General features: G+C 40.6%; 1 protein-coding gene across 2 annotated transcripts in view; it reads left to right on the plus strand.

Annotated features, from left to right (window-relative positions):
• PRKG1 (protein kinase cGMP-dependent 1) overlaps window positions 1–26,822 on the plus strand; it is a 1,214,718-nt gene that overhangs the window by 764,609 nt on the left and 423,287 nt on the right. For both annotated transcript variants that reach the window (XM_032430422.1, XM_032430421.1), the window contains exon 4: window positions 3,512–3,617. In XM_032430422.1, coding sequence (XP_032286313.1) covers window positions 3,512–3,617 — 106 coding nt within the window. The remainder of the gene's footprint in view (window positions 1–3,511; window positions 3,618–26,822) is intronic.

The following is a 26,822-nucleotide window of genomic DNA, read 5'->3' on the forward strand; positions in this document are numbered from 1 at the left end:
TTACATGTTCAACAACTGTAATCATGATGAAAATCACAGGAACTTTGTCAAGTGACTACTCCCTACAGAGATTAATACACCACTTAAAATCAAAGGTACATGGAAAGATTGTTTTGTTTTGTTTTTTAATTTTTTCAAATGGTCTGTAAGGTATGAAAGCACCAGACTTACGCTCCAGCGGGCTGTTGAGGAAGCAAGACATTAATCACAACTCAAATATAACCGCATTCTTGATAACAATAGGCGAGGTGATTATTAGTCATGCTTGCCCACCTGTGAAATGCTGACTTGACTAATAGGTATATTGGCTGAATACAGAAAAGGTTTTGGCATCTCGCCCAAGGTCATGGAAAATTCGCAATCTCATCAAGCCATGTTCATTATCACGCAAAATATCTGAAACAGTTTTACTTAGAGACATTCCAATAGCCCATGTAAATGGGAATCAGAAGATAAAATGAAATTATTAGATTCTGTGAACTTATTTTTAGAGCTCATTTTTCAATACATGGATTATGAGCCCTGATTAAAATATCTAAACTGAATTAATGTAACATTAGAGTCCACCTAGGCTTACTTTTTCCTTAGGTGAACTTTAGGTACATAAATTACATTAATTAACGGATAGACCCAATGCTTAGCAAATGAAAAACTAATTTCTTGAGTGGGGAGAAGTTCTAAGAAATGAGACCTGGACTTTTCTCTGGGAGTAACATACCAACTTACTTGAGGAAACATGATCTAGACATAGCGGACATCGTGAACAATATTGGTAACATGCTCTAGATAGCGACACAGATAGGGCAGAAACCTGGCTCATCAGGAGGGACCAGGGACAGAGCCTGGCCTCCAAGTGTGAACTCAGACTCAAACTGTTGCAGAAAATTTGGTCACAACACATGTGCTCGTGTGTGTGTGTGTGTGTGTGTGTGTGGACACCCCCACACACCCCCGGCCCTCCTCACTTAACTCCTGAGTGCCATGACCTCTGCTTGGTACTTACCACTCCTTGTTTGAAACTGTGCACGCAACACATGACCAGAACCGTTTTTCTCCATTTCCATCCTATTCCTGCTCTGCCTTCCGGTTTTTACAGAAAGTGTTATTTGGCAGTGTTGGTCTGTTTTCTGCTTGACTCGGGTGCTTTTGAAGCCAATTTATGCCCCTCTGAGATTAGTCTTTATCAGCTATCGCTGTGATCCTATCTGTCGGTGTAAGAGCCTGTAATAGAAATTTTTATATACTGCTGCTGGGGGGATGCTGGTGAAGTGTGTCTGCAGGGTAGAGCCGTCTCATGCATGCATGCTTGAGTTCCCTTAAACCTGCCTCCAACTAGACCTTTGAGGTACAGGGCAAGATGTATATATTTGAGAGTACAACTATTTGCATTGCCACTATTTTTGAAGTAAAATTGGTGTATCCTAATTTATCCTTTGGAGGAAGACTTTGTATACTGGAAATACCTAGGAACAGTTAAGAATGATGATGAATATAGAATTGGGTTTTTTTTTTTTTTCTTGTAAGCATTCAAACACTTTTGATATATCTGTGGTACATTCTTAAATTCTGGTTCTTCCCTTTGTTTTAAGATCTCTAGCCACATGAATCCCTGCTTCCTATATCTGGTTTCCAGGTTCCCCTGCAGCAACTTGCTCTCAAATTATGGAGCAGCCCCAGAGCACCTGGGTGGCTCAGTGGGTAAAACGTCTGCCTTCGGCTCAGGTCATGAGCTCAGGGTCCTGGGATCGAGCCCCACATCGGGCTTCCTGCTCAGTGGGGAGTCTGCTTCCCCCTCTCCCTCTGCCTGTCATTCCCCCTGCTTGTGTGCGCTCTCTCTCTCTCTCTCTTTCTCTCTCTCTCTCAAATAAATAAAAGAAAATATGGAGCAACCCTGCAGATCTCCCCCTTTTCAGTCTGTGGTATCCCTGCCTGGACTCCCCAGCCCAGGCCCCCTCCCAGGCCTGCCCTTGTGCTCTCCCCTCCTCTGTCTCTCCCCTAGCTCAGCTCCTGTCATTTCTAAAAGACTCTCCTTCTGGTGAATCCTAAATTGGCAATCCTTCGTGGTCATGTCATCCGGTCTTAGGGTTTGTCTCAAGTGAACAGGTGTTCTGGAAAGAAGCCTGGATTCAGCCGAAAAACTAAAATGTAGCTGGGGAGTGCCTGTGCCAGGAGCTTTGTTTCGGATGATGGTTCATTTTTAAAGGTTGCTTGGCATAGAGCCATGTGCACATCAGCCTTTGATGCTTTGTTCATTTTCTCATTAACTGAGCACGTTTTATTCTCCAATAAAGAGCAGGCTAAGGGAGAAGTCATGTTCTAGTTTCTTAGCTTCGAACAATTCTGCGAGGAAAAATTAGATAAGATTCAAAGATAGGGCTTTACGCTAGAGCACGGTATTTCCCTTCTCATCTTTCCCTCCGTTGCTCTGTGTTACTCATAGCCCCTCCCCATGTGTCACACCTGCAGTCTAATACTCTGCCCCTGTCCCCTACCCCCAGATCTCCATCCATTACATTCAGTGGGCTTAGTGAGAGAATTGTCCTCTTCAATATTTCCACGTTCAGCTCATTAAACTATAAACTGTCTCTTCTCCCTTGTCTGGCTCCAACCCCTGCATAGTCCTTACTTACCCCAACCCCCATGGGTACGATCTCTGAATTGGCTTTCTTCATTTGTGTGCTAACCTAAAATATTTTCTATTGTGAAAATTTGCAAACATACATAAAAACAGAGAGCATAGTACAATAAGCGTCTTGTATGCCCAGCACACAGATTCTGTTACAGAGACTTTTAGTGTGTTCTTTTAAAACCTAAGTATATCTTCTATATCATTCTGTTACCCTCTAGCATCTTTTTCCAAAACTTGTTTCTTAATAGATGAAATGCTAAACTTCTGTGGTATTCCATTTCAACACTATTATTGTCAAAGACCGTGTACATAAGAGACTAGAAATTAAAATTCAACAAACATACCTGGTAGAACTTCACAGGACAACTTTGGGCACAGGTTACAATTTGCAAAAATGAGTTTCATGTAGAAATCATTGTGCAATTATTTCTATTCTGTTAAATTCACCCCTAAGCCTGAAGATTGAGTTTTCATCTCTACCTTTTACAATGAAGATGTGATCATTTGAGTCATGAACACCATCCCAGGTAATTACCAGGGAGTGTTATTGTGAATCTTTCTCTCTATGTGATTTTGTTCACAGATAGTCTTGAAAGTACTAAATTTTTTCAGTGTGTACTTAGGCATTCCCATCCCTTAAGGACAGAAGAGCAACAAGAATCTTCCTATTAGGCAATAACACTAGATGGAAAATTATGAACTACATTTTGCCTGTAAGAATACTTGCCTCCTTAACAAAACAGGATAGCACAATGGTATCAAGTGTAAATGAGGGCTCATCATCTCTGTAACTGTCCTGAATCCCTCTTCTGCATGATGTGGTTCACAGTTGAAATTGTCTAATTTTTTTTTCCTGTTTTTTTTTTTCCCCCTCTTCTCCAGCTCTTGTAAATGTGAAACTCTGGGCCATTGATCGACAATGTTTTCAAACAATCATGATGAGGACAGGACTCATCAAGCATACCGAGTATATGGAATTTTTAAAAAGGTAGGATGCTTTATTTCCTTCTTCCGAGGGTGCTCATTGTTTATTCAACCCTCTTCTTGGACATGCAGCCCAGGGAAGGCCTTTGCCTTCATCTTAGGCTGAATAGCCTACAGATTTGTGGAAGCACAAGATTTTGGACGGGCTTCTTTCTGTTTCTGGTACCAATTTCCATGATAGGTGAATAAGTCAGAACTTGAGAGTTTCACTGAACATTCTCATGGAGGAGTGACGCTCAGAGAAACAAAGGAGAATTTGAATGAAAAGGGGAATGGAGTCCATCCCTAACTATTTATCAGTTAATGTGTCTGGCGCACCTCTTCTGATTAAATCCTCTCGTGTAAAATTCCATGTTAAAGGTCAGATGACTAAGATGGAAAAGTTCCAAGATGAAGCTCATTATCCTTTAATCCTGAGTTTAATTTCCCAAATTAAATTTGTTTTATGTTTTAGTTCTGAAATATCAAAAGCTTTTCTTGATATCATATATTATCATAATTCAGTATAGCATGGGAATTCGAATAAGAAAACAGCTTTTCATTCCTGAGGAATACGCTGATATTCACTGAAATGCCTTTCTTTGTCTCTAAGCTAACTTTAAAGAAAACACATTATTTTACCATTTAAAAGAATATTGACTTTTTTCCAAAAAGTAGTTATTTTGTGTGTGTTTTTTTTTCTTTTGAAAGCTGAACCATTCTTAAATAGTGATATACAGATGGTTTGCTAAAGAAGTGGTGTAGTGTCACTTATGATCTCATTTTTCAGAGCTAGAATATTAAACTGGCTTTTTCATTTCATATTTTTTTTGGTGAAGAAATGGTTTCACTGTAGCTAAAGCTAAATCCCATTTCATTTCAGTGATACATCATGACAGGTATCTGTTGCATTTTCTTATGCAGTTTTAATAGTCTTTACTTGAGTATTTTATGTAATTTATTTCCTGATTCTTTATACATTTTTCATTTCCACATATTTCTTTATATTCCTGCTAAAGGGACAATAAAATTCTAATTCAATATCAAGTAATAATGTATTAAAATATAACTATCAGTAGGGGGTTGGGATTTTTCTGGAACGTTATTGGATGAAACCCTTAGAAGTAGAAATGCAAGTTTCTGTTTGGAGTTTGGTATAGTTTGCAAGGAAATTACTCAGGTGCCACGTGTGCGTGGGTGTGTACAGGTCTATATTTGTGTGAGTATGTCGATAAATATGTATATATATTGGTATGGGTGTGGGGGAATAGAGAATAGAGAGACCAAGAGAGAGACTGAAGAAATAAAAACTTAAAAAATCCAAATTCAAAGTGCAAGTTACTGATTTCTTCTGATGCAGCCCTAACAGAGAAAGATCCCAACTGGTAATTGATAAAATCCTTGCCTGTAGGGCAGAGACTGTTCTCTGTCGCACGTACCTAAGCGTTGGGCACTTGGGATGTAGGTTTCAGCTTCCATAGTTTTCTTTTCTCAAGAAAATGGGATAAGTGTCCATGCTGTCTCCCATGACCCACAGAAACCTTTTTAGAGGCACTAGATGAGGCGATGAAGTCTCACTGTGGTGGTGGTGGTGGTGTTACTCTTCTAATTGAGCGTGCATATGCTTTCATTTCTGTTGTATTTTCAGAGCTGCGTACATTGGTTATCTGCTCTGACAGTTCAGACCTGAAACAGTAAAGGTTGGTTGTCCAGAGTGTGGGAACACATCTACTTGGCCAGTTTAGAGCAGGTGACGTCTAACTGGTAGGATGAGAGGTAGGCATGGACTGTCGCTTGCCCTCCAGCCACTCGGGAAAGCATCAGGTCCATGTCATTTGTGAAGGCGGCCCTGGGCTGGGAGCCCAAAGAGGGGACGCGGGGACCAGCATTGCCTGGGGCCGGCTCTCATCTTCCTAAATGATGACTCTGGCTACCTGGGTGCTCGCTAACCCTCCCATGGCACCTGGCAGCTCTTGAATTATGCCCAGCCTCATTGGCTGGATATTCAAAGCTCTCCCATAGCCACCTCCGCCTGCTCTCCCAGCCTGGGGTCTTCTTGCCACGGGCAAACCCAACAGGTCCCTGTGCCCAGCCAGTCCCTCAGTCCCCGTGCTTTTAGATGGCTCACTGCCTCTGTGTCCTGTTCTTTGTTCTTCCCATCAGTGTTCAAATCTTATTTTTTTTTTAAGATCCAACCCAAAGCTGCCTCTTCCACAGATACTAACCTCAGTCCACCAAAAAGTAATGTTTTCCTTGCTGGAGCTTCATCTCTACCATGTGTCTCAATCTCTTTATTATAATCTGACTACTAAATTTCTTCTAGGCTATAAACTTCTAAGCATTTTGGTATTCTTCTTTGGCACAAAACTTATTTTGTAGATAGGTAATTTATAGCAGAGTATGGATGGGACCAGTACACAATTTGCAGAGCCCAAAGACAAATGAAGATTGAGGGCTCCTTTAAAAAAAATTTTTTTTAAATGTCAAGACCATGACAGCATAGTATTAAACCAAGCATTTGGTTAAACCAACCACTGCTCCTGGCATCTTCTAAGATTGGACCCTATACTGTTTCACAGGTTGTACACTCATGAAGCTGAATGAGTAAATAATACTCCTCTCTCCTTCACACTCCCAGCTTAACTATACTTAACTACCATTTATTTTGCATGGCTGTTAAGAGGTGTGTATAATACCCCCAAAGGAAATGATAGATATTATCAAAAACTTAGATGACCAAACTTAATTAAAATTTTCTATCATAATTTAAGAATAGTTTTTTTATTTCCCTACTTTTAAAAAAGATTTTGAGAGCACACATGTGAGAGAGAGAGAGAGAGAGAGAGCAAGAGAGTGCACGCACATGAGCACGAGCAGGGGGGAGAGGAAGCCCATTGTGGGGCTCAATCCCAAGACCCTGGGATCATGACTTGAGCCGAAGGCAGATGCCCAACCGACTGAGCCACCCAGGTGCTCCTATTTACCTATTTTATTTAAAAAATTGGCTTACTATTCTTTTATGTAAAATTTTAAGTTTTATGTAGTCAAGTCAATCAACTTTTTCCATTATGGCTTCATCTATAGAAAGGCTCACTTAATAGTATTATAAAAATATGGACTTAGTACTTTGAAGTTCTCTGTGGCAACCTGTGGGGTGGGGAGGGGTGTTTTCCTCTAATGTGCTTTTGCTAAATCGTTCATCTCCAGTTTTCTACCATAGATACTGTATACTTCATATTTCGTTAAGGAGTTAAAGCAGTTGTGATACTCAGGAAAGTAATCAGGCTGAAAGAAGAATGATCTCCTGTCACTGCTCATCTCCCCATGCCACTCTTCCTCTTCATTTTTCTAAATAAGCAGTAGGTTTGGAGGGTGAGAAAAGGGAACACACCAGGCATGCAGATGCACTGGCAGAGTGCAAAGATTTTTCTTGATTGTTGGAGTTGGCTTTTATTTTCATTTCAGTGCGGTTATCCATTTTCTGGCTCTCAGTCATGTTGTTTGGTCTCCTTTTTGCTCTTAAATGCCACAGCATACTCCGATTCTACCTCTTTAATTGTATTTAGCCATTTCTCTTTTGTGCCTCTTTGACATTCACTGATGTAAACACAGATGTTCCTCTGCAAGCATAGTGCAAAAAAAATAAAAAAAATTCAAGGGGCAGTGCTGCGAAGCAGGGCATGGTTGCTCTAGGTCCCACGGTGATTTTGCCAGTTCTGAGCATTTCCCTCCCTTCTGGCTATTGGAAAATGCTGTTTTTTAAATGATTTCTGAAAAATGAGCCAAATATCTGCCAGAGTTAATTTGTGTTTCCTTTTTCTGAGCATATTCTCTGCACTGCTCTTGGCACTGGCATCCATCCCAGAGGAGCAGTAGAATGCAGCTCTGTGGCCCCTGGGTGGGCTGGTTGGAACTGGGATGATACAATGACCATGATCGTGAACCTCTATTTATGTCACTTGCCTTACTGACAAAGGAGAGACAGGGACCATTTGGACTTCAGGCTACTGAGTCGATCCTGTTCATTCTCAGAAAAAAAGTGGTCTTTATTCACTAAGGGATCTTGGTAAGGCAGGTGGGCTCATGTCCTCTTCCTGCACAAAGCCTTTTTATGGCTTCTGACCACCCCTGATAAAGCCTGGGTCTTTGAAAGCCCTGCCTTCCAGGGCTGCTTCTGGCCTTCCCATTGATTCTTCCCATGATTCTTATCATTCTCCCTCTTTTTCCTCATTTTCTCGTTGTGTCTGCTGCAGCCCCAGGGCGGTCTTTCATTGCCTCCATCCCTGTGCGCACCATGGCCCCTGGCAGCTCATCCTGAGACTCCTGGCCCTTTGAATGGATGTATTTCCCAGGGTGATTTGTAGTATGGTGCACAGAATGTTCCTGGTGGGGCAGGAAAAAACAAATCTGATCTCCCTCAAACTATTACAGATTTCTGATATCTCCTTTTCTGAGTTGAAAGAGGCATTGATGGTATTAGCCACCAAGTTTCATATTACATGCTCAATAAATTGAAATGTAAAGTTGGGAGATTTTGAAGGTCTTTGACTTTTTAGCTCCTGTTAGACTCTCCAATCATAAAGAACTTGGAGATATTTTTCAATTTTAAAATGACCAGTCATGTGGTTTGGATCTTTAGGCAGAAGGGGTGGGACTTCTCCAGGAATTCCTGATCAGTGGAAGCTAAGTGATAACAAAGTCCAAAGCTGATGGCCCCTGTGAGGGCCTTAGGGGCATCCGTGTTCAAGGAATCAAGGTGAGAAGCAGGACTTCGTAAAGCTTAGATCTACTAAGGCAGTTCTTCCTTCTGCCACATTTTGATGATGCTGTGTAGTTGACTTATTCCTTATTTCCATCCCTGGGGAGTAAGTCCCAAATCTAGTTTGTTCTTCCCTTTTCTTCTCCAACAATAATACTTGTACATACATCTAATAGATCATTGAATAAATATGCTACTTAACATGTGCATATTTAGGAAAGTAAGTGATGAACGCCCCCCCCCCGAAAAAAAAAAAGATGACTTTGTATTGAAACTTCACGCCATCCTGTTGGTATCAGAATGACCTTCACTATGAGGATAACTTCATTTTGGGTTGGGTCTGTGACTTCTGTCTACAGTCTATACTCAGACCAAAACATCCTGAAACTTCTCTTTCAGTGCTTTACATGTTTATTGCCTGGTGGTTTTGGCCACCCCTTCCACCAGCAGGGACCTGTATGATGATGCATCTTCACCTCTGTGGTCTGATAGGTCAATGAGGATTAAAAAATTAGTTTCAGAAAAATCTAAGATAGGATGTAACTTAATTCTGTGCACAGTTCACAGTGATACAACTGAGTCTTGAGCCAAAATAAGCTGACATTTAGTTAGACCCAGCTCAGACTAGAACTCAGGTTCTGGATTCCCAGTCTGAGAGTTGTGCCATACATAGACTCAGGCTCCCAGCATGGGTTCCAACGGAAGCTCCTTGCTACGGCAAACTTAACATGGAATGGGTTAATAATATTTTTTCCCCCTCTTCACAAAGGTAACTTACTTATATAACTAATTTGATAATCATGTAGACTTTTTTTTTTCCTTATACTCTACATGTTTTTACTTTCAATCTTGGAATAATGAGATTCTAAAACCCTTGCAAATTTTGCTTCTCTGATCTAATTTGAAACCAAAATAATTTCATTTTCTTATAACTCTATTCAACAGGTTACCTTATTCCCGAGATTTATATTTTATTCTACATCATACTTATAAAAGTATAGTAGGGGAATGTTTGTTTAGAGTTCATGGAGTAGAATATAATGTGGTAAGGGATAGGGGACATCACTCACTTTGCTCACTGAGGCCCAGATTTGTTGAGTTGCCCTAAGTCACATGGAAAATTGGTCCTGCAATGATCCAGCTCTGTGCTCCCAGGAAAATTGGAAATTCAGCTGTTCTACAATGTCAACTATCTCCTGTTCAAGATCTCCGGGGTAAAATTGCCTACAATCTTTACTTAAACACATTTTCTAGTATTTCACAATTCTTCTGGGATATTTGGGTTTCTATTAAAAATTTTTTTTGTTGAAATATAGTTGACACACATTAGTTTCAGGTGTACAACATAGTGAGTCCACATCTCTATCCGTTATGCTACACTCCCTGCAAGCATAGCTCCCATCTGTCACCATACAGCGCTACTATAGTATCATGGACTATATTCCCTGTGCCATAACTTTCATTCCCATGATTTATTCATTCCTCTAGGATATTCTGTAATGCTTCTGCTAAAGTTGTTCTATTCTCCATAGAAAGAGAAAGGAGCTGTGCACAGCTGTACTTGCCATGTTAATTTTGCACGACAGATGTGGGGTGGGACCTGAAAATTCATGTTTTTAACAATTTCTCAGCTAATGCTCCTGCTGCTAATCTGGGAGCCACTTTTGGAGAATCACCAAGCTAGGACATTAGATGAAGGTAGAATACATATTTCAAATATTTTAAGTGTTTGACTTACTGATGTGAGAAGAGCAGGTTTAAATTTTGGCTTCACCATTTGTAGGTAATGGTCTTTGACAGGTTTCTTTGAACTTAAGCTCAGTTTCTACCAAGCAAAAAATAGGGGATCCTCCCACTATGAGGGATTATAATTAGGAAGTAAGATATAAAATGTTTGAGTAGATGCCAAGCAGTATTCAAAACACTTGATATATTTAATCCTTAACAAAAATCTATAAAGTAAGTGCTAACATAATTTCCATTTTACAGATAAGAAAACTGAGGCCATAAAGTTCCACAGCTAGTCATGAGTAGAGGCCATAGCCTCAGAGCCAATACTCCTAGGCTGCACCATGTTGGTTCCAGAGTTGCAGGCTACTCCAATATTAGGTCTAGCACATTGTTGCTCTTCTCAACAAACTAGCCTGTACCTTACCCAGAGATTTGGGCAGTTGGTTGACTTTGTCCTTGGTGTACCTGGGTTTCTTCTTCATTGTACTTTTCTTTCTTTCTTTTTTTTTTTTTTCTTTTTATTAGAGACAGAAAGAGAGTGCACAAGCAGGGGAAGTGGCAGGCCAAGGGAGAAGCAAGGTCCCCGCTGAGCAGGGAGCCCGATGCGGGACTCGATCCCAGGACCCTGGGATCATGACCTGAGCTGAAGGCAGATGCCCAACTGACTGAGCCAACCAGGCGCCCCTTCATTGTACTTTTCTAATAGTGCCCTTCCCTCAAACCTCAGCAATCTTTTGTTTGCTCTTACCCCTCCACCCACTCAAGGGTATGTTCTCAGAAATAAATGCTCCATGATGGCATACGAGCTGTCACTTGGAATGGTGGTGAAGAACACTGATGGTGTCCTAGAATTGCATAGGCTCTGTGGAGGGGACTTCCGTTGCGTGGAAAGCCACCATCTGTAGGGAAGCAGGTGCCATCATTTCTCAAACGGATATTAAATGACCAAGAGCTCAGGATCCTTGTCTCCCAGTGTCAGACGTTCAGGCAGTGATGTTTCTGGCTTGGGTTCCTTTCTGTCTCCTTCCCGGAGCATCTCAAGCACAGGTGGTGTTCTGCGATCTTTTGAGGAACTGGGCTATTTGGACATTCACTGACCATATCTTTGGTATACTTTAGCCTGAAGAAATCAAGATACTACTTTGGGGGCATGAGTTATGTAAGGAACAACAGTGTAGTCTAGTGAACTTGAGATGTTTGTGGAACATCAAAATTATGATCCCACTTTCCCCAGATTTTTCCTCCTATCAATTACAGGGAGAGATGGTAAAAGAAGGATCCTATGGAAATAGTTTTAGGGATTTTAGACTTTATTTTTTAATTTTAAATAAGTTACAGACCTATTAAGCCCTTAAGCTCTGAGCTGTAATAGAGCTTTTCTAGAGATTGTGAAACCTGCATTAGAATTTAGCTTGACAAAGCTGGCCCAGTTTTAGTTTGAAGGGAAATAATGCAGGGAATAAACGAGGAGGCGCTCTGTCCCCCCATGTTCATGAGCCTGTTTGGTCCACACTGTGGTAACAGATCCATTCTCATTAAAGATGACACCAGGGGCAGATAAATGTAAAAGTGACCTTTAATTTCATGATGTCATTGAGCATTTGCACAGATGGCTCCATATTGATTCTTTCTAAAAAAGCAAGCATAGGGGCTCCTGGGTGGCACAATCAGTTAAGCATCTGACTCTTGGTTTTGGCTCAGGTCATGATTTCAGGGTCCTGAGATTGAGCCCCACATTGGGCTCTGCACTCAGCATGGAGTCTGCTTGAGATTCTCCCTGTGTCCCTCCTGCTCATGTACTCTCTCTCTCTCCATCCGCCTCTCCCTCTCAAATCTTTAAAAAAAAAAAAATGCGTGATCTTTGATATTTGGGTATTACATATTGATTATAAAAATTCTACACATGTCCTATATAGCCAGCTCCCCTCCACATGTGTAAATTCCTTCTAATCCTTACAAATAAAATAGGATACCTGATCGTGGTGTTTGTGGCTAAAATCTCCCATTGAAGTCAAACACCTACTTATCTTGCTCAGTCCTGGGGAAGATGAGGCCTCAGCTGAGGGACTTCTCTTGGTTCTTGTGGAGTCTGGCTTGCAGGCATGAGTCCCTTTGCAGATGGTAGGCCACGTTTCCATCCCCATGTCCCTAAGGATCGTTTCTCAACACTCTGGGGGATACGAAGCTTAAGCAGTGTGACAAAGTTCGGTACTCCTCCAGTTTGTTGTAGTTTTAAACCTTATAAATCATTCCTGGAGCCAGGCTCATTTCATTTCTGGATCTTTCACATTGAGCCTACTTCAGTGCTTCTTAGAGGGAGTCCTTTTCCATATGGAGATGATTCTGTAATGACCAGGTTCAGAAGGATGCCACAAGCTACTGGGGAAATGAAGAAGGTAGGTTTCTGGCATCCCAGCCACCTGGATTTCTCCACTTGATAGAGAAAGCTACTTCCCCACAGTTGAAGAGGAATCCAAGAATCTGGATGGGGATGAGGAAATGCTGTCAAGGGGGCCAAGAAACATCAGGGTGACTGGGACAACATGTCTTAGTTTGTCATCTGTTGGGAAGAGGAGAGAACATCAGTCTGCTTGGAAAAAGCAAGAAGTGGAATGTGCATCACAGGTCCTGTTTTGAGTTGGCTGTGCATTTTGTTTTGTTTTGGCTTGGAATGAGGTTAGTCATTAATGTATTTACCAGTACGCTTTACCAAGGTGAACTCCTAAGCTGAGCATTGGGCTTTTGAGCAGTATGGGCATTTCCAAACCAGACTGGCCTGCTTTTCTGCCTCATGGAGGGTGCAAAAGAAAGGCAAGCCATCAGAGGGAGCACCTGGCATGATATTTGGTGCCAGGAATCGGGGCTGAGTTGTGAACACTCCCCCACAGTGAGAGTGTTTGCATAGCAGTGGAGGAAATCAGGAAGAAAACATAAACAAGAACAAAATGGCCTGCACCTGCTACTTTACATACATCATCTCACTTGATTCTGACGAGCTCCTTTGAGGGAGCCGGTGTTCTCCCCACTTGATTTGAGGAGGTGACTGGAGTTATGAAAATGAACAACGTTCCCACCAGCACCCAGCCAGATTCCAAATCAGGCCCACTCCCAAAGTCCTTGTTCTCGTCATCACATAAGGCCAACTTCCTGCGAAGGGGTAATATCAGAAAAACCAATAGATCAGTATTTAGTGTTTTATTTCTCTAATAGAATGGACATGTCAACTGAGGATCTTGTGGAAAATTCATTGCAAGTATAAATAACAGCCCCCCACATTGTTGGAAATGTATTTCTTGACACATTAGAACCATTGCCAAAAGTTGCTCATGGTTGTGTGTGTGTGATCATCTGTCCACCTATGAATCTTGAGGTTTAAAACCATTTAAAAATGGAGGAAGATTTTTTTTCTTAGAAATTTCCTGATAAACATGCCATTTTAAAATTTACCTTGTACATATACAGTAAGTGATGGCATGTTTATACTGAAGCCTAGAAGAATTCCAGCTGAGCAGCATGACTTGAGTTTTCCTATAAAAATATAGAGAGACTTTAAAGTGATTCAGTACTTTCCAAGGAATTAAATAAATTTTATTTTCCTTTGACTGGATAGGTTCCAGTGGTAAACATTGTATTCCATGTTTGGGAAAAACTCCTTAACTGCTCTAGTCTGTTGTGCAAACACAGACACATCAAAGTTGCCTTCAAGGATGGATTTGTTTTACTTTTCTTTTTGAGAGAAATCAAATCCACAAGTGGATCTAACACAAATATGGCCAAGATTTAGTGCAATAAAAGAAAACTATTACAATTCAAGGATTTTAATTCCTGAGAATGGAATTCTTAAATTATATTAATGGTAAAGTTCAGGTACAAACAACATATGATCAAAATGTTTTTTGTTTTTTTTTTATTTAAACCAGTATATTCACTATGTTAAAAATAGTCCTTTCAGACACTTGTCATGCTAGGTGAAAATTGTACTAAGTATTTAGTAGTAATGATTGAACCACTTGGCAAAATCAAGAATTCTATATATTAGACATGTAGAATTAGCCCAAACCAAGTTTTATTTATTTATTTATTTATTTATTTATTTATTTATTTATTTATTTTACACATAAAACTAGCTTTTTGTATTGGGTAAATCTGTGAAAATTGGAGTCTCCCCTAGAAAATGTTTTTCATTTATTTAGCCCAGCTTAAAGGTATATTGCCTGCCTAATAACGATAGCCCAGCCCATCTTCACCCTACTGACCCAAGCTCTGATCTGCAGAATCCTAACAGCTAGTCAGTGGGGCTTTCCAGCACTAGAAAATCTTTTTACTTCAGTGTGATGCTCTCTAATAGAATTTGACAAGAGATAGCCTGTTTTGTTTTTCTAAGCAAGCTTTTCAGAAGAGCTAGCATTTGTTCTCTGTAGCCCCCATTTGTTTTCTCTGACACCTGTGTACCTGCCTGACTTCTTTAAATAGTTCTTTTCCATATAAATTTTACACCAATCTCCTTATACCGCTCTCTAGCATATCTTACTGTTTTCTTAAAAAATAATCCAAGTAATCAAAGGTTTTATTTCAGAAGTCTTGTTGATAAAGAAATTTGAAAATAACTTCCCTTTAGACTAAGTGTCCACTGTATCAAAGGTTAGGGCATTGATGTCCTTCTTTAGATTCTATAAGGACTCTTGGGGGAAGCCCTAGCTCACTCCGAAGGTAGCCCACTCCACTGCTTATAGACTTCTGTGACTTTGCACCTCACTCTATCTTTCTGAAGATCGTCTGGCAGCCTTCATCCTTACATAAGAAGGTTCTTAATTTCAAATTAAGACCAAATTATTCAAAGCAGACTTTGGAGTTAACAGTCGTACAGTAACACTATAGAGTAGACCTGGAGAACTTCAGAACTCTGTGGGTTTTCTTTTTCCTGATCTTTTTGTCTGAGCCGTACTTTTGATGTATCTTACTCAAGCCACAGATGTCTGCTCTCCAGAAATCACAGCATCCATACATCCCTTCAATACTAGCTTTGTCGTCAAGTTCCCTACTGTCCATGTTTCTGTCTACCACACGATTTTGATTCACCCACCTGCCTACAGTCCTGTGCTGGCCTCATGTGGCTCATCTGTCGCTGTCATCAACATCTGTGAATTTGGTCTCTGCAGAGGTGACGTTGAGCCAGCTAAAATAGAGGTAGTGTTTTGGGGTGTGGGGAAAGAACGGTATGGTCTAGGGGAGTAAGCGGCCCTGTGGCTGAAATGGGATATGGATGAAGGAGCCAGATTTCAAACCAGGCACATAAAGGCAGATCTGGAGTTGATGTGAAGCTAGAAGTCTCTGCTTCAGAGAATCTGAATGGACCATGCTGGAATATCATTTTAGTGAAATGTCTTGAAATGCCAAGAAAAAGCCATAACTTGGGGACACGTGCAGTCAAGAATAAACTAATCATTGAGAATTAAAAGACTCTTAATCATGGAAATTGAGGCATAGTTTCAAATAGGCTTGGGCTTTCAAATTCTTTTAACTGTTATTAATAACATGAAGCAGACATTTTATTTTTAAAGCTCTAAAAAATGGGAAAAAGAATGATCATGTCATTTTCAAAAGATGTGGGTTGTCAGCATTTGAGGATTTTACTCTTAGTATTTTTCTATTCATGTGAAACTTTTGCCTAATTTTGCTCATGACGTATACACGGCTTCTAATGTTGCTGTTAACGTAACATTACACCCTTCTATGTTATTTAATATTAAGACTTTCTAAACTTTTCCTTGCTGTCTTCTGCTGTAGCAATGTACTTCTTGACTTGAGTCTAGAGAGCTTAGTTCTGGGATGCCAGGGGATAGGGCACACGTGGTAAGAAAGACCATTAGGATGAAGGTCAGCCTCTTCACATACACCTGCTGTGAATGTAGAGCAGGTGCTGATCAGATTATGTTGGGACAGTGGAAAATGGTCCATACCAGGAAAAGATCCTGGAGAGGAGTGAGACGGATTTACAGCTTTAAAAAGGAAGCTTTATGGTTGGTCTTAAAAGCCTATTTTCCACATTAGGTTTTCAGGAGCTTAAAGGTTTCCCCAGATCCTCTGTAGTTTTGATGGGAGAAAAAATTAAGTTGGACACTTCCTAATTTGGGCCTAACATTTTTTAAACCTTTTTTTAAAAAATTCAGTATATTATATGCACTGTGAAGTGTATGAATCTTAAAAGTACAGATCAGTGTATGCTTATAGATCTATATTCTCACATATCCAACACCTAGATCAAGAATATGTAAGATGTTTCGAGTTGTTTGGAAGGCTCGCCTGTGCCCTTCCCAGTTAATTTCCTCTGCCAAAGAGCACCATTATTTTGAGTTCTACCATCACAGATTAATTTTACCTTTTTTCCCACTTCATATTAATGGGATCATGTAGTATGTACTCCTCTGAGTCTGGTTTCTTTTGTTCAACATCATGTCTGGGAGAGGTTTCCCCCCACCCTGCCCCTTTTGGTGTGTGTATCTATAGTTCATTCCATTTAATTGGTCTATAGCATTCCATTGTATAAACACATCATAATTTGTCCATTTTAATGAAAACAATCATTGAGATTCTTTCCATTTTTGAGCTTTTATAAATAGAGCTGCTGGAAACATCCTTGACCATTTTTTGGGTGAATGTTGGTCTTCATTTCTCTTCATACACACACACACACACACACACGTATACATACATACCTTAGAATAAAATTTGATCCATAGAAGAGGTATTTATTAGAGATAGTGCCATATAATTTTCCATAGTATCTCAACCAATTTATACTCCCACCAATGATATGAAAGAAGTTTGTTCCAGATCCTCGCCAACATTTGGTATTTTTTAAATCTTGTTACTTTATCTGGCTAAAACATTTTAATAAAACAATATCACATAGTATCCAAATCATTTTGAGTGTGCAGCCCATTAACAAAAAATTTTAGCATACTGCCCACTATATACTTAGTATTTCATATAATACAGATTCCTTTATAAATACAGGTACAGCTGAACTAAAACATACTGAGAATAAGATTTTTGAAAAGATAAAATAAAAATAGAATCAGTAATATTTCCTTCATCAGCTCCATAGAATGTCATACACAGGTCATGCACAAAGATCTCCACTATGAGGGATCTTAGTGTCCCATGGATCGTAATGGAATCCACAATTGCCAGATGGGATGACTCTATTACATAATACAATGAAGCACGATGGCCTGTTCCTGTGAGCTCAGTGCCACCAGTTTCTCCTTGTCCAGTTTTGGAGCTTGTCTAAACCACATGAGAGTGAAGTTTTCCTAGGTCTAGAATAAAATGTAGAAAGGATTTGGGGTGTTGACTGTGCATCAATCCAGCCTAGCCAGCCCCGTGTCTTCCCTGTGCTGTGCATCAAGTTGCTGCATCCTTCCCAGGGGACAGATGTGCCTGCCTGGAGTCTAGACCGCTTTGGGCCCCTGGTTATTTTGCCTGTGGCTTTTGTTGTTATTACTGGGAGTTCCTCTAAACTGGTGGTTCTTAAAGTACAATATGGGTTTTCTTGGGCATCCCTGACAATCTGTAGGGAGATCACTGAGGTCAAAACCATGTTCTTAATAATATTGTCATGTGTGTTTTCATTTTCATTCCCTCAGTGGGCATGAGGGAGTCCTCCAGAGGCTAAAATAGCTAATGGAATGTATGCTTGTATATTTTTGTGTTTTAATTTTTGATTTTACTATCAAATACCATAAATATAGATATAACCCCCAAAAATCTTTGTGTTCCTCATTTTTTAGGAGTGTAAAGGGGTCCTGAAAGACTTTGAGAAACACTCTCTTAAAACCAGGTAAAATGAGGACAGAAAACCCTAAAAGTTAGACTTTATTAGAAATATCCTTTCTAGTACAGCTTATGAATGTGAACTATGTTCTTGAAGGAGAAAGGCTACTACGAGAGCCTCATTAAAAGATTAAATGCATTTTTCATCCTTAGTAAACTTATTAAGTGGCTGGTTATTATGGGAAGGAAAAAAATTAAGTTTTTATAGCTCTGCAGTGTGTTTCACATAAAAGTGGGCTTTATTTATGTTTTTCACTGCACCTTCAGGTTAATATTCTTTTTTAAAATTTGGAAACTTTTGAACAGATACTAAATCTTTAGTGATACATACATGCTTATTAAGAAAAAAATGGGAATTCATTACACAGTAAATTGTATCCATTTCTTCTGTATGACACCAGGCTGACCCTAGCAATGGAATCCCCTTCAAACACAAAGGGATAACCTTGAACTAGCAGCTAATTTCAAACCCAGGCAGCTAATTTTAACATAAGCCATGGAGCTTCCAAATTTTCTCAGTGGAAGGTCACATCTACTGTGTTCTTATCCAATGTGAAATTTGAGTGTACCTCTCTACTCAACAGTGTCAACTCTTGACACTTCTGACACATGTCAGAGAGCCCATCCATGAACTTACTTTATCTGGAAATTGCTGGAAGTTTCCCGAAACAATTGACGTGTGAGAGAGACAGGTTAGGGCTCAGTATTGCTTAGCCATTTCTTTAGGTCTCCTGAATTCTGCCTTGCAATAGTTAGGGCATTGGTGTGCGATATGTCTGGACAATGTTAGCATTCCATAAAAACGCTTTTAAACATCACTTCTCTAGTTATTGTAAGGATTGTAGTCCGATAAATCATTGGTTAGATTATCCAGAACTTTTAGTTCCATGCAAGGAATTCCCTCTAAGATTCACTGCTGGGATAATATCTGTCATGTCTCTTGATGAGCATGAATACTTGATTTAGCTGTGGAGAACTACATTTCATTATTGCCTTAGTTGAAAGAAATGTAGTTCTACCTGTAATGAGCAATCACAGTAACTGTAATGCCAGGAGTCCTGTATGTATTTTTTTCCCTCTGAAAAATTGTGGTATGTTAAGTTTTCTTTTAGTTTTCTGTTATGGTATTATGAAGTGTCCTCTGTCTGGTGTGGGTGTAGGCATGGCATAAATCAAATGCATAAGTGTTTGTATCAGTAGATTAATGCCTAATTAATGGAAGACAAGGTGTTCGGTGTTCAGAATTATCATCTGAGTAGCAGTTATAATTTGGAAAGAAGACCTCTCTGGTCCTTAGAGCTTTAATCGGTATAGTCAACATGATTTCCCCTTATATTAAGAGTTTTCAGGCTCTCCTTTCCATTCCAACCCACAAAAGATGGCTGACTTTGATGCTGAAGAATAGGTCACTATGGCATGACCTCCATTATTAGTGCCCTAAATGGGTAAGTCTTCCAGAAGTGGGGGACACCTCCACGTTTTCTGCACAGAGTAGAAAGTAATTAGGCAAATTACATACAGACCAACTAAAGGGTTTTACATTTTGGAAATCATGGAGTCGCCACCTGCATGATATTTGTCAGATTCCGGTTCTTCTAAGCTCTTGTTCCCTCTGTGCTTGATCTTTGAGAATCAGAGGAGTAAGGAGACAGGGAGACCACACTGTAAGAAGAAAACAAACATTTTGAGCAGAACAAAAAGTGCAGTAGGTGGTCTAACTGGAAAGGAAAATCAGGTTGAATCTGTTAGGGGACTTTTGCAGTGGGACCTGAAATAAGAGCATTCCAGGTGAAGAGAGAGCCTACGCAAAAGAACAGACTGGAGAATGCAGTCAGCTGATGATGCCTTCATTATGCTAGCCCACGGTCTGCTCTGCCAGTGTCCCCTGTCTGCAGTGGCTGTCTGACACATTTGTCGCCAGCCTACCAGGTTCCTGCTCTAATACTCTGCCCTGGAAATTGCAAAGTGAGGAATCTTACCTCAGTTTTGTAGGTAATGGAAAGATAGGAAAAGTTTTTGAGCAGGCGTCAGGGTTCTAGCTATGCATTTCTAGAACTGATCTAGCAGGGGTGCGTAGGAAGGGATTGGCCTGTGGGGAAACAGACAGTCGTGGGGAGGGTCTGTCATCAAGACTCAAAACTGTTCCATCCCTGAAACCTCAAGATTGAAGGCCCCGAGTCTGACCTTCATTTGTGATTTCTCAGCAGTTGGAGAGAGGATGAGAAATGCCCAAGAAAGAGGAAGCAGGTGGGTTCTACAAACACAGGACAGGAAGCTTGATGCTCCTTCAAGGGTGCGGTTTTAGAACAGTGGGCAAAGAGCTGACAACAGGGGAAGCTGTGTTTTTAGGAACCCTCATGAGTTGTCTGTGTCATCATCTCTGTCTTGGATGGGTTTACCAGGCTAGTAGATTGAGATAGTCAACAGACACCATGGCTTAGATTATGGTCTGTGACATTGTAGATCAGATAGAACGATCTGAGCATAATCCAATATGAGCATCCAATATGAGCATAATCCCATGGCACATCACTCTAAATGCAGCTTTTAAAAACTCCAAAAAAAGAGATGAAGGGCTTCATACAATAAGCCATTTTAACTTTGCTTGGAACCCACTTTGTGTGTAAATTCTTGAGATTCTCTTTTCATAGACGGCAAAAGAAAAATCAATTAACTGCTCCCTTTGGGAACCAAGAATCTTTCAATTAAATGTACCTAGTCCTATAGGTGTGTTTGTGGAAGTGCTGATGAGGGTTAAGCCCACAACCAAGTCTCAATATGAGTAGAATTTACTTAAGCACTTAGGCTTTCAAAATGGCTGAAACCTGAGGCCCATTATGTGGTCCCATCACCTGGATGAGTTCCCAGGCCTTTCTCATTTGGAGGAAGGGCATTGGATAAACCAGACTGTCCATCAGTGGTTTCTGTGTCACTGGGAAAGGGGTTCTTTCTAGAAAGATGGAACCATGAGCCAGGGTCCTTGCTTCCCAGAAATAGAATATAGAGGAAGAAAGGCAGTATTCTCTTTGTAGTCCCCACTTGTTAGTCATCAAAAGGAGAGACATTGGTTTGAGAAGTCCCTTTCATCTTAAGTATAGCAAAATGGACTGGATGAGAAAGAATTTTATCCTTTTGTTGCCTGTAGGAGAAGATTAATTGAATAAACTTGCAGTAAGAAGTTTAGTTTCCCCTGAGGACAAAAACAAGGCTTGACAGCAGTGGTGCTGAGAGAGACAGTGTCTGTGTTGTGCAGTCCATTAGCACTAAGGGAAATAATTAGTTTTTCAGTGATGACTGATGAATTGTTTTAACTTGTTTATAAACATTAAGGCTACATCCACAAAGCAGTGTTTCCTAAAATATTCAGGGCAAAGAAATAGAACAAACCCTGTGCTTGTTGATTATGTCAGTGAAAGCTATTGGCCCTAATGATTCAATTTCCTTGATTCTATACAACATTTCCATCATCCTCACCAACTGACCGAAGCCTCCTACAAATCAACAAAAATTATGAAAAATCCTCACAAGATTAAAGGTCACTCATTTCTGCAGTGTTTAGCTAACTTTCAGTCACAAAGAGAATTGAACTGAGTAAGCCCACCTGTTATAAACCTCAGTCGTGGCTAAATATCAATAATAACCTGTGTAAGGAAGGACCCTTGGACACCAGATGGTTCTTTGAAACCTGCGGTTGGTATTTGAGGATCCTTCCGTGGAGAAAGGATACACTATTGCTAGAAATAATGACTTAACTAAATTCCAACTTGGACTTATTCATTCCTGGGCTTAGATGTAGCTCATCAGTGTACAATAGTGGCTGCTGTGTCTAGAGAATGGAAATTGAAAACCCTGTTTGGTGGGGCACCTGGGTGGCTCAGTCGTTGGGCGTCTGCCTTCGGCTTGGGTCATGATCTCGGGGTCCTGAGATCGAGCCCTGTGTCGGGCTCTCTGCTCAGCGGGGAGCCTGCTTCTCCCTCTCCCACTCCCCATGCTTGTGTTTCCGCTTTGTCTCTCTCTGTCAAATAAATAAAAAAAAAAATAAAAAAAAAAAAACCAAAAACCCTGTTTGGACACATACAAGGGAGATCATGATGGTTCTGCACAAGTGATTAATTATGTTCGAAAAGAAAAATATTCCCTTTACCTTTCACTATCTTACTGCCTTCTAACTTGTAAAAGTGTTATCCTGTAGAATAAGAAACTGATTCTGTCTCAGGATATATGTGAACATTGATTTTTCTATTTTCTTCCTAATTTCTGGAATAGTGACAAAAGCTAGAATCAAACGATCACATCTAATGAGACAACAAAATACCCAGAAAATTACAGGTTTTCTCTGGATACCTGAGAAGCTTTTTGTTAGGATGAGAGCTTGTAAAATGATGGTAATGTTGGACGTTGAGGCTGTGGGCTACCACTTCTCAGTATCTAAAGAATGTATCTGAATCGTTGGAAGAGTCAATGATGACTTCTCATTTTATTCTTCTGAAAATGTTCAACCTGTGCATGTTTTCACATCTGTAGATGAAATAAATGGCAGCAAGTTGTTAAAGGAGTGTAAATGTCCACAGTGGTTTAGAAGGCTCGGTGGCCAAAACCTTCACCCTAGTTGACCTGCGCATATTGTAAGAAGTGTTATTCTTCACCCAATAAGTATATTTCGTAATCCTTGTGTGAAAAGACTAGAAATGTTTTAACATACGGATGATGGCTTTTTGACCAAAAAAAAAAAAAAAAAAAAGCCACTCCACTGGCTCGTTGGTGCTGGGGCTTTCCTCTAGACCGATGGAGTTCTCCATGCGCTACTGAGCAGAGACAGGGCGCAGAATCCAGGGGTATGGTGGACAGTCACTCACTAATCACAAAGGAAGGAAGCATCTTGACAATAGCAAAATGGTGGTCGCCCCTTTATAGAAAGCACTAAAATTAGCATCTCTAATCGTGGAACAACTTGACAACTTGATGGCTCTTGAGGTGATGCAGTATGAAGTCCACAGCATCACCTGTGAATTTTTCCTTCCAATAACACCAAACTGTAAAGAAGCCATTTGACATAACTTCCAGTTTCAAGGAAGTACAAGGATGTAGGATCGTGGAATGACACTCCAAGGAGACGGTCAAATTGGCATCTGATAATGTGGCATGGAATAAGAAAACTGGCCCAGTCCCTTCAAAATATTCATGTAAGGAAAAAAAGTGTTCAGGGGACTCTTGAACATGAGGAGAAACTAACGGGGCTTAACAGTCAAACGAAATCTGTGTTAGTTATCCAGTGCAGTGTTACAAACTACACCAAGATGTCGTGCTTGAAAACAACACACATTTATTATCCCCTAGCTCTTGTGGGTGAGAAATAGGGTAGAGCTGACCCAGATGACTCTGATTAAAAGCCTCCCCTGGGGTGCCAAGCTCCTGCCGAGGCTACAGGCTCATCCAGAGCTTCCCTTTTGTGGGGTGGGAGAAGTGGGAGAGGGACGGTTTCCAAGCTCCTCTTGTGGTTGGCCTCGGTTCCTTCCTATGTGAGCATTTCCCCCCAGCATTGCCTCACAACATGGCCACTGGCTTCTCTCAGGGCATGTGATTCAAAGAAATTCCTAGCCTTTTTAATAACTTAATCTCAGAAGTGACATCCTGCCACTTCTGTATTCTTGTCCTTGGAAGTGATTCGATAAGCCCAGCTCTTATGTGAAGGGCCAAGGTGGCGGGATTGCATGATGACATGAAGACCAGTGGATAACAATCACTGGGGACTGTTGTAGAGGGTACCATCTGCATGAAGCCTGATGGACTCCAGTGACAGAAAAAAACAAATCTGTAAGAGGCGTTTTAGGGCCAATCAGGAAAATTAGAACATAAGTTTGATATGAAATAATATTAGGGAATTCATCTTAACGGTTACTAAGAGAATGTACATATCCTAGAAGACACAGGCTTGAGGATGTAGGTGCAAAGTATTATGACATCTGCAGCTTATTTCCTAATTATACACACACATGCACATAAAGACTTACACTTACACATGGACACATACATCGATGGAAAAATGTAGATCATGTAATGACAATGATTAAATCTAGATGGTGGGTACGTGGATGTTCGTTATCCTATTGTTTCAACTTCTCAGTCTGTTTGGGAGTTTTTCCTAGTAACGTGGGGTAAAATGGTGTCTTAGGTCAGTTTTACTCATGCCTTGTTCCAGCAAGTTGGGGGGAACAGATTACACAGAGCTTGTAAGGGCCGTGGAAGACATTATAGTAAAAAACTCCTATTGTTGATAACCCCAGATTTCTCCAGGCCTGCTTGCCTTCTGCAATACTTTATTCCTAAATGCTGATGTGTACATGGTGACCACTTTGGGAAAAGGGTGTAACATTTTATTGGGAGAGCAGGTGCCTGGGGATGTTCATTACAGTGGATTTGATGACTTTATGCCCACTTAGTTCCTGATTTTCTCCTTTTTTAAAAAAAATACATTTCCCTTCAGGATTTTTAAAAATCTACTTTTCTTTGGGAGATGTCCTGCTTTCACCATATAACCTCTCTCCACTCCCTCCGAACTTACTATTATGGTCAAACCCTCTTGGATTGGGAGTCTCTGAGCTGATTTGCATCTGTTGATCAGCTGTCTCTTCCCTAGAGCTACTTTTCAAGCCATCTGGAGGTTTTCCAGAGCATGTGGTTTGCTGGGTTGTTAAAGGTACTATGCTTTCTTTAATCCTCTATAATGTTCTATTTTAAATTTTATTGCAGGCCATAGGTACACATACACTGATACTGGGAAGGTTGGCTTATTTATTCTTTCTTGTCCTGTTCTGGTAAAATTGTGGATCTCCACAGTGTAATCATTTATTAAATTGCTTTTAAAGTGATCTTTAAAAAGCTGTTTGTAATAACATTCAGCACTTTCGACCATGAGATCATACCCCCGGGAATAATTACTAAATCTCTGTTAAATTTTTCTGCCTCTTTTTCTTACTAGTTCCATTAGCCAATCGGTATAGCATCCAAAACCATTACCGATTGAGGGTTATTTTTTTTCCAGACTGTTTTATCTTCTCATAACAATGTATTGGTTGTCAAAATGAACATGATGGATATAACTTAGTAGAGACTGATCTGTGCCAATTACTGCTGTTCTTAGGGATATTTGAGTGGGACAAGGCCTTATTTTTAGGTGTTACATATTCTGTGAAATCCTCGGTACTTCCAGAATTTGACCCTAAGGTGAGGACATTTCTGGTAGCATGGTGATCATCTATCCACTGTGGAAGATGGAGAAAATATAAGAAAGCATCAAGGGTAATACACAATCCACTTAACCCTACCACCCAGGAGAAATCACAGGTAACAGTTTCATCTATTCCAAGCCATCCTTCACCACCAAGAAAGTATATAGTAAATAAGATGATTGCACATAAAAGGAGAACCAAAAATAGAACAGACTAAAAAAGGAAAGAGTAGAAGAAGTCTGAGGGGAGGAGGGCCAGTTAGAGCTGGTATGGTGGCTGCATAAAGTTTTCAAAGACCCAAGTTACTCCCAGCCTACTGCCGAACAGCCTCTAGGCTCCCCTGCCCCCACCCCCACCCAAGTGTGTCCCATCCTTATGGTCCTGAAGGGCTCAGCTAGTTTCCTTTTCAGCTCTGCATTTTAGCCAGTAGGACAGAGGAAGGGAATTGGAAGCAGGCTCACTCTCTGCTCTTTAAAGAGACTTTCTGGAAATGACCTAGGTTTCTTCCATAAACATCAAATTAGTCAGAAGTTGGTCAGCTCATTGCAGGTCTGGCTGAGTGCAAAGTAGGAGTCTGAGAAAGAGAAGAAAGGAGAATAAACAAAAGGCAATATTCCAACTTAGCATGGCAGGAATTCTCTTTAGACAGGGGATGATGAATGACTTAGTTGTCCATACATACACGTCTGTGGTTTTATTTTTGAAGATTTCTACAGTGAGCTTACAAAGAGTTACTCTCTGGAAAATAGCTGACTATACCAGGCATCTCTCATTTGCTTTAAAGTAATTAACCATTTTGTTTGAGAAAAATTCTGCATAAAAAAAGTACTGATAGTCTCATTTTGAAGAGAAGTAAACTGATCCTCCAGAGAGACCAAGAGATTTTCCAATCCCACAGAGTTTACAAGTGATGGAAATGAAGCACTTTCAAAGATCGTGTTTTGATTCCGTGCTTGTTTGCCCAAAGCCACGGTTGCTCCCCCAGAGAAGGGATGTTTATTAAACACCTCAGTGTGCCGAGTATGTACAGTGCCTACGGGAGATTCCCAGTCTACTTCATCATCTCAACCTGCAGTCAGCAAACGTGGTCTGTCAAGAGCCAGCCTGTGACTATTTTAGGCTTTGTGGGCCAAAATCAGGAATATTATTTAGGTACTTAAATAACCAAAAAGGAAACAAATTCCATGTCCAAGTGATTCTCAGCTTATGGGAAGTGAAAAATCAGGTGGCAGGCCCTAGTTTGACCACCTGTGTTCGGCAGAGCCCAGTGGACTAGACACCCAGTGACAGGCTCACTCTGCAGATGAGCGAATAGTAAGTCACTCAGAGGGCTCACCCGTGTTCACGACACTAGTGGATAGTAAGGCTAGGCTTGGACCTGCGTTCATCTGACTCCAAACCCTATATGCCTTTCTTACTTGGCTGTTTCATAGACCGTGGACACTCATTTCTTCACTGGAAAACCTGTGAGGCCAAGAGGATTTCCAGGCCCTGCCGGAAGCATGTTGGGCATCTCTGTCTCACTTGATGCCATGGTACTCCTCCAACAAGTTGAGGACCCATTAGGAAACCACCGATAAGCTCTCAAAAGAGTGAGGCCATGTCCAGTTACAGGATTGATTTCCCTGCAAGTGAAGATGGTCTTGCCTTTTGGCTTCAGTGCAGGCTGAAATCT

The sequence above is a fragment of the Phoca vitulina genome, unplaced genomic scaffold, assembly GCF_004348235.1.
Source record: "Phoca vitulina isolate PV1807 unplaced genomic scaffold, GSC_HSeal_1.0 scaffold43, whole genome shotgun sequence".
Lineage (NCBI taxonomy): Eukaryota > Metazoa > Chordata > Mammalia > Carnivora > Phocidae > Phoca > Phoca vitulina.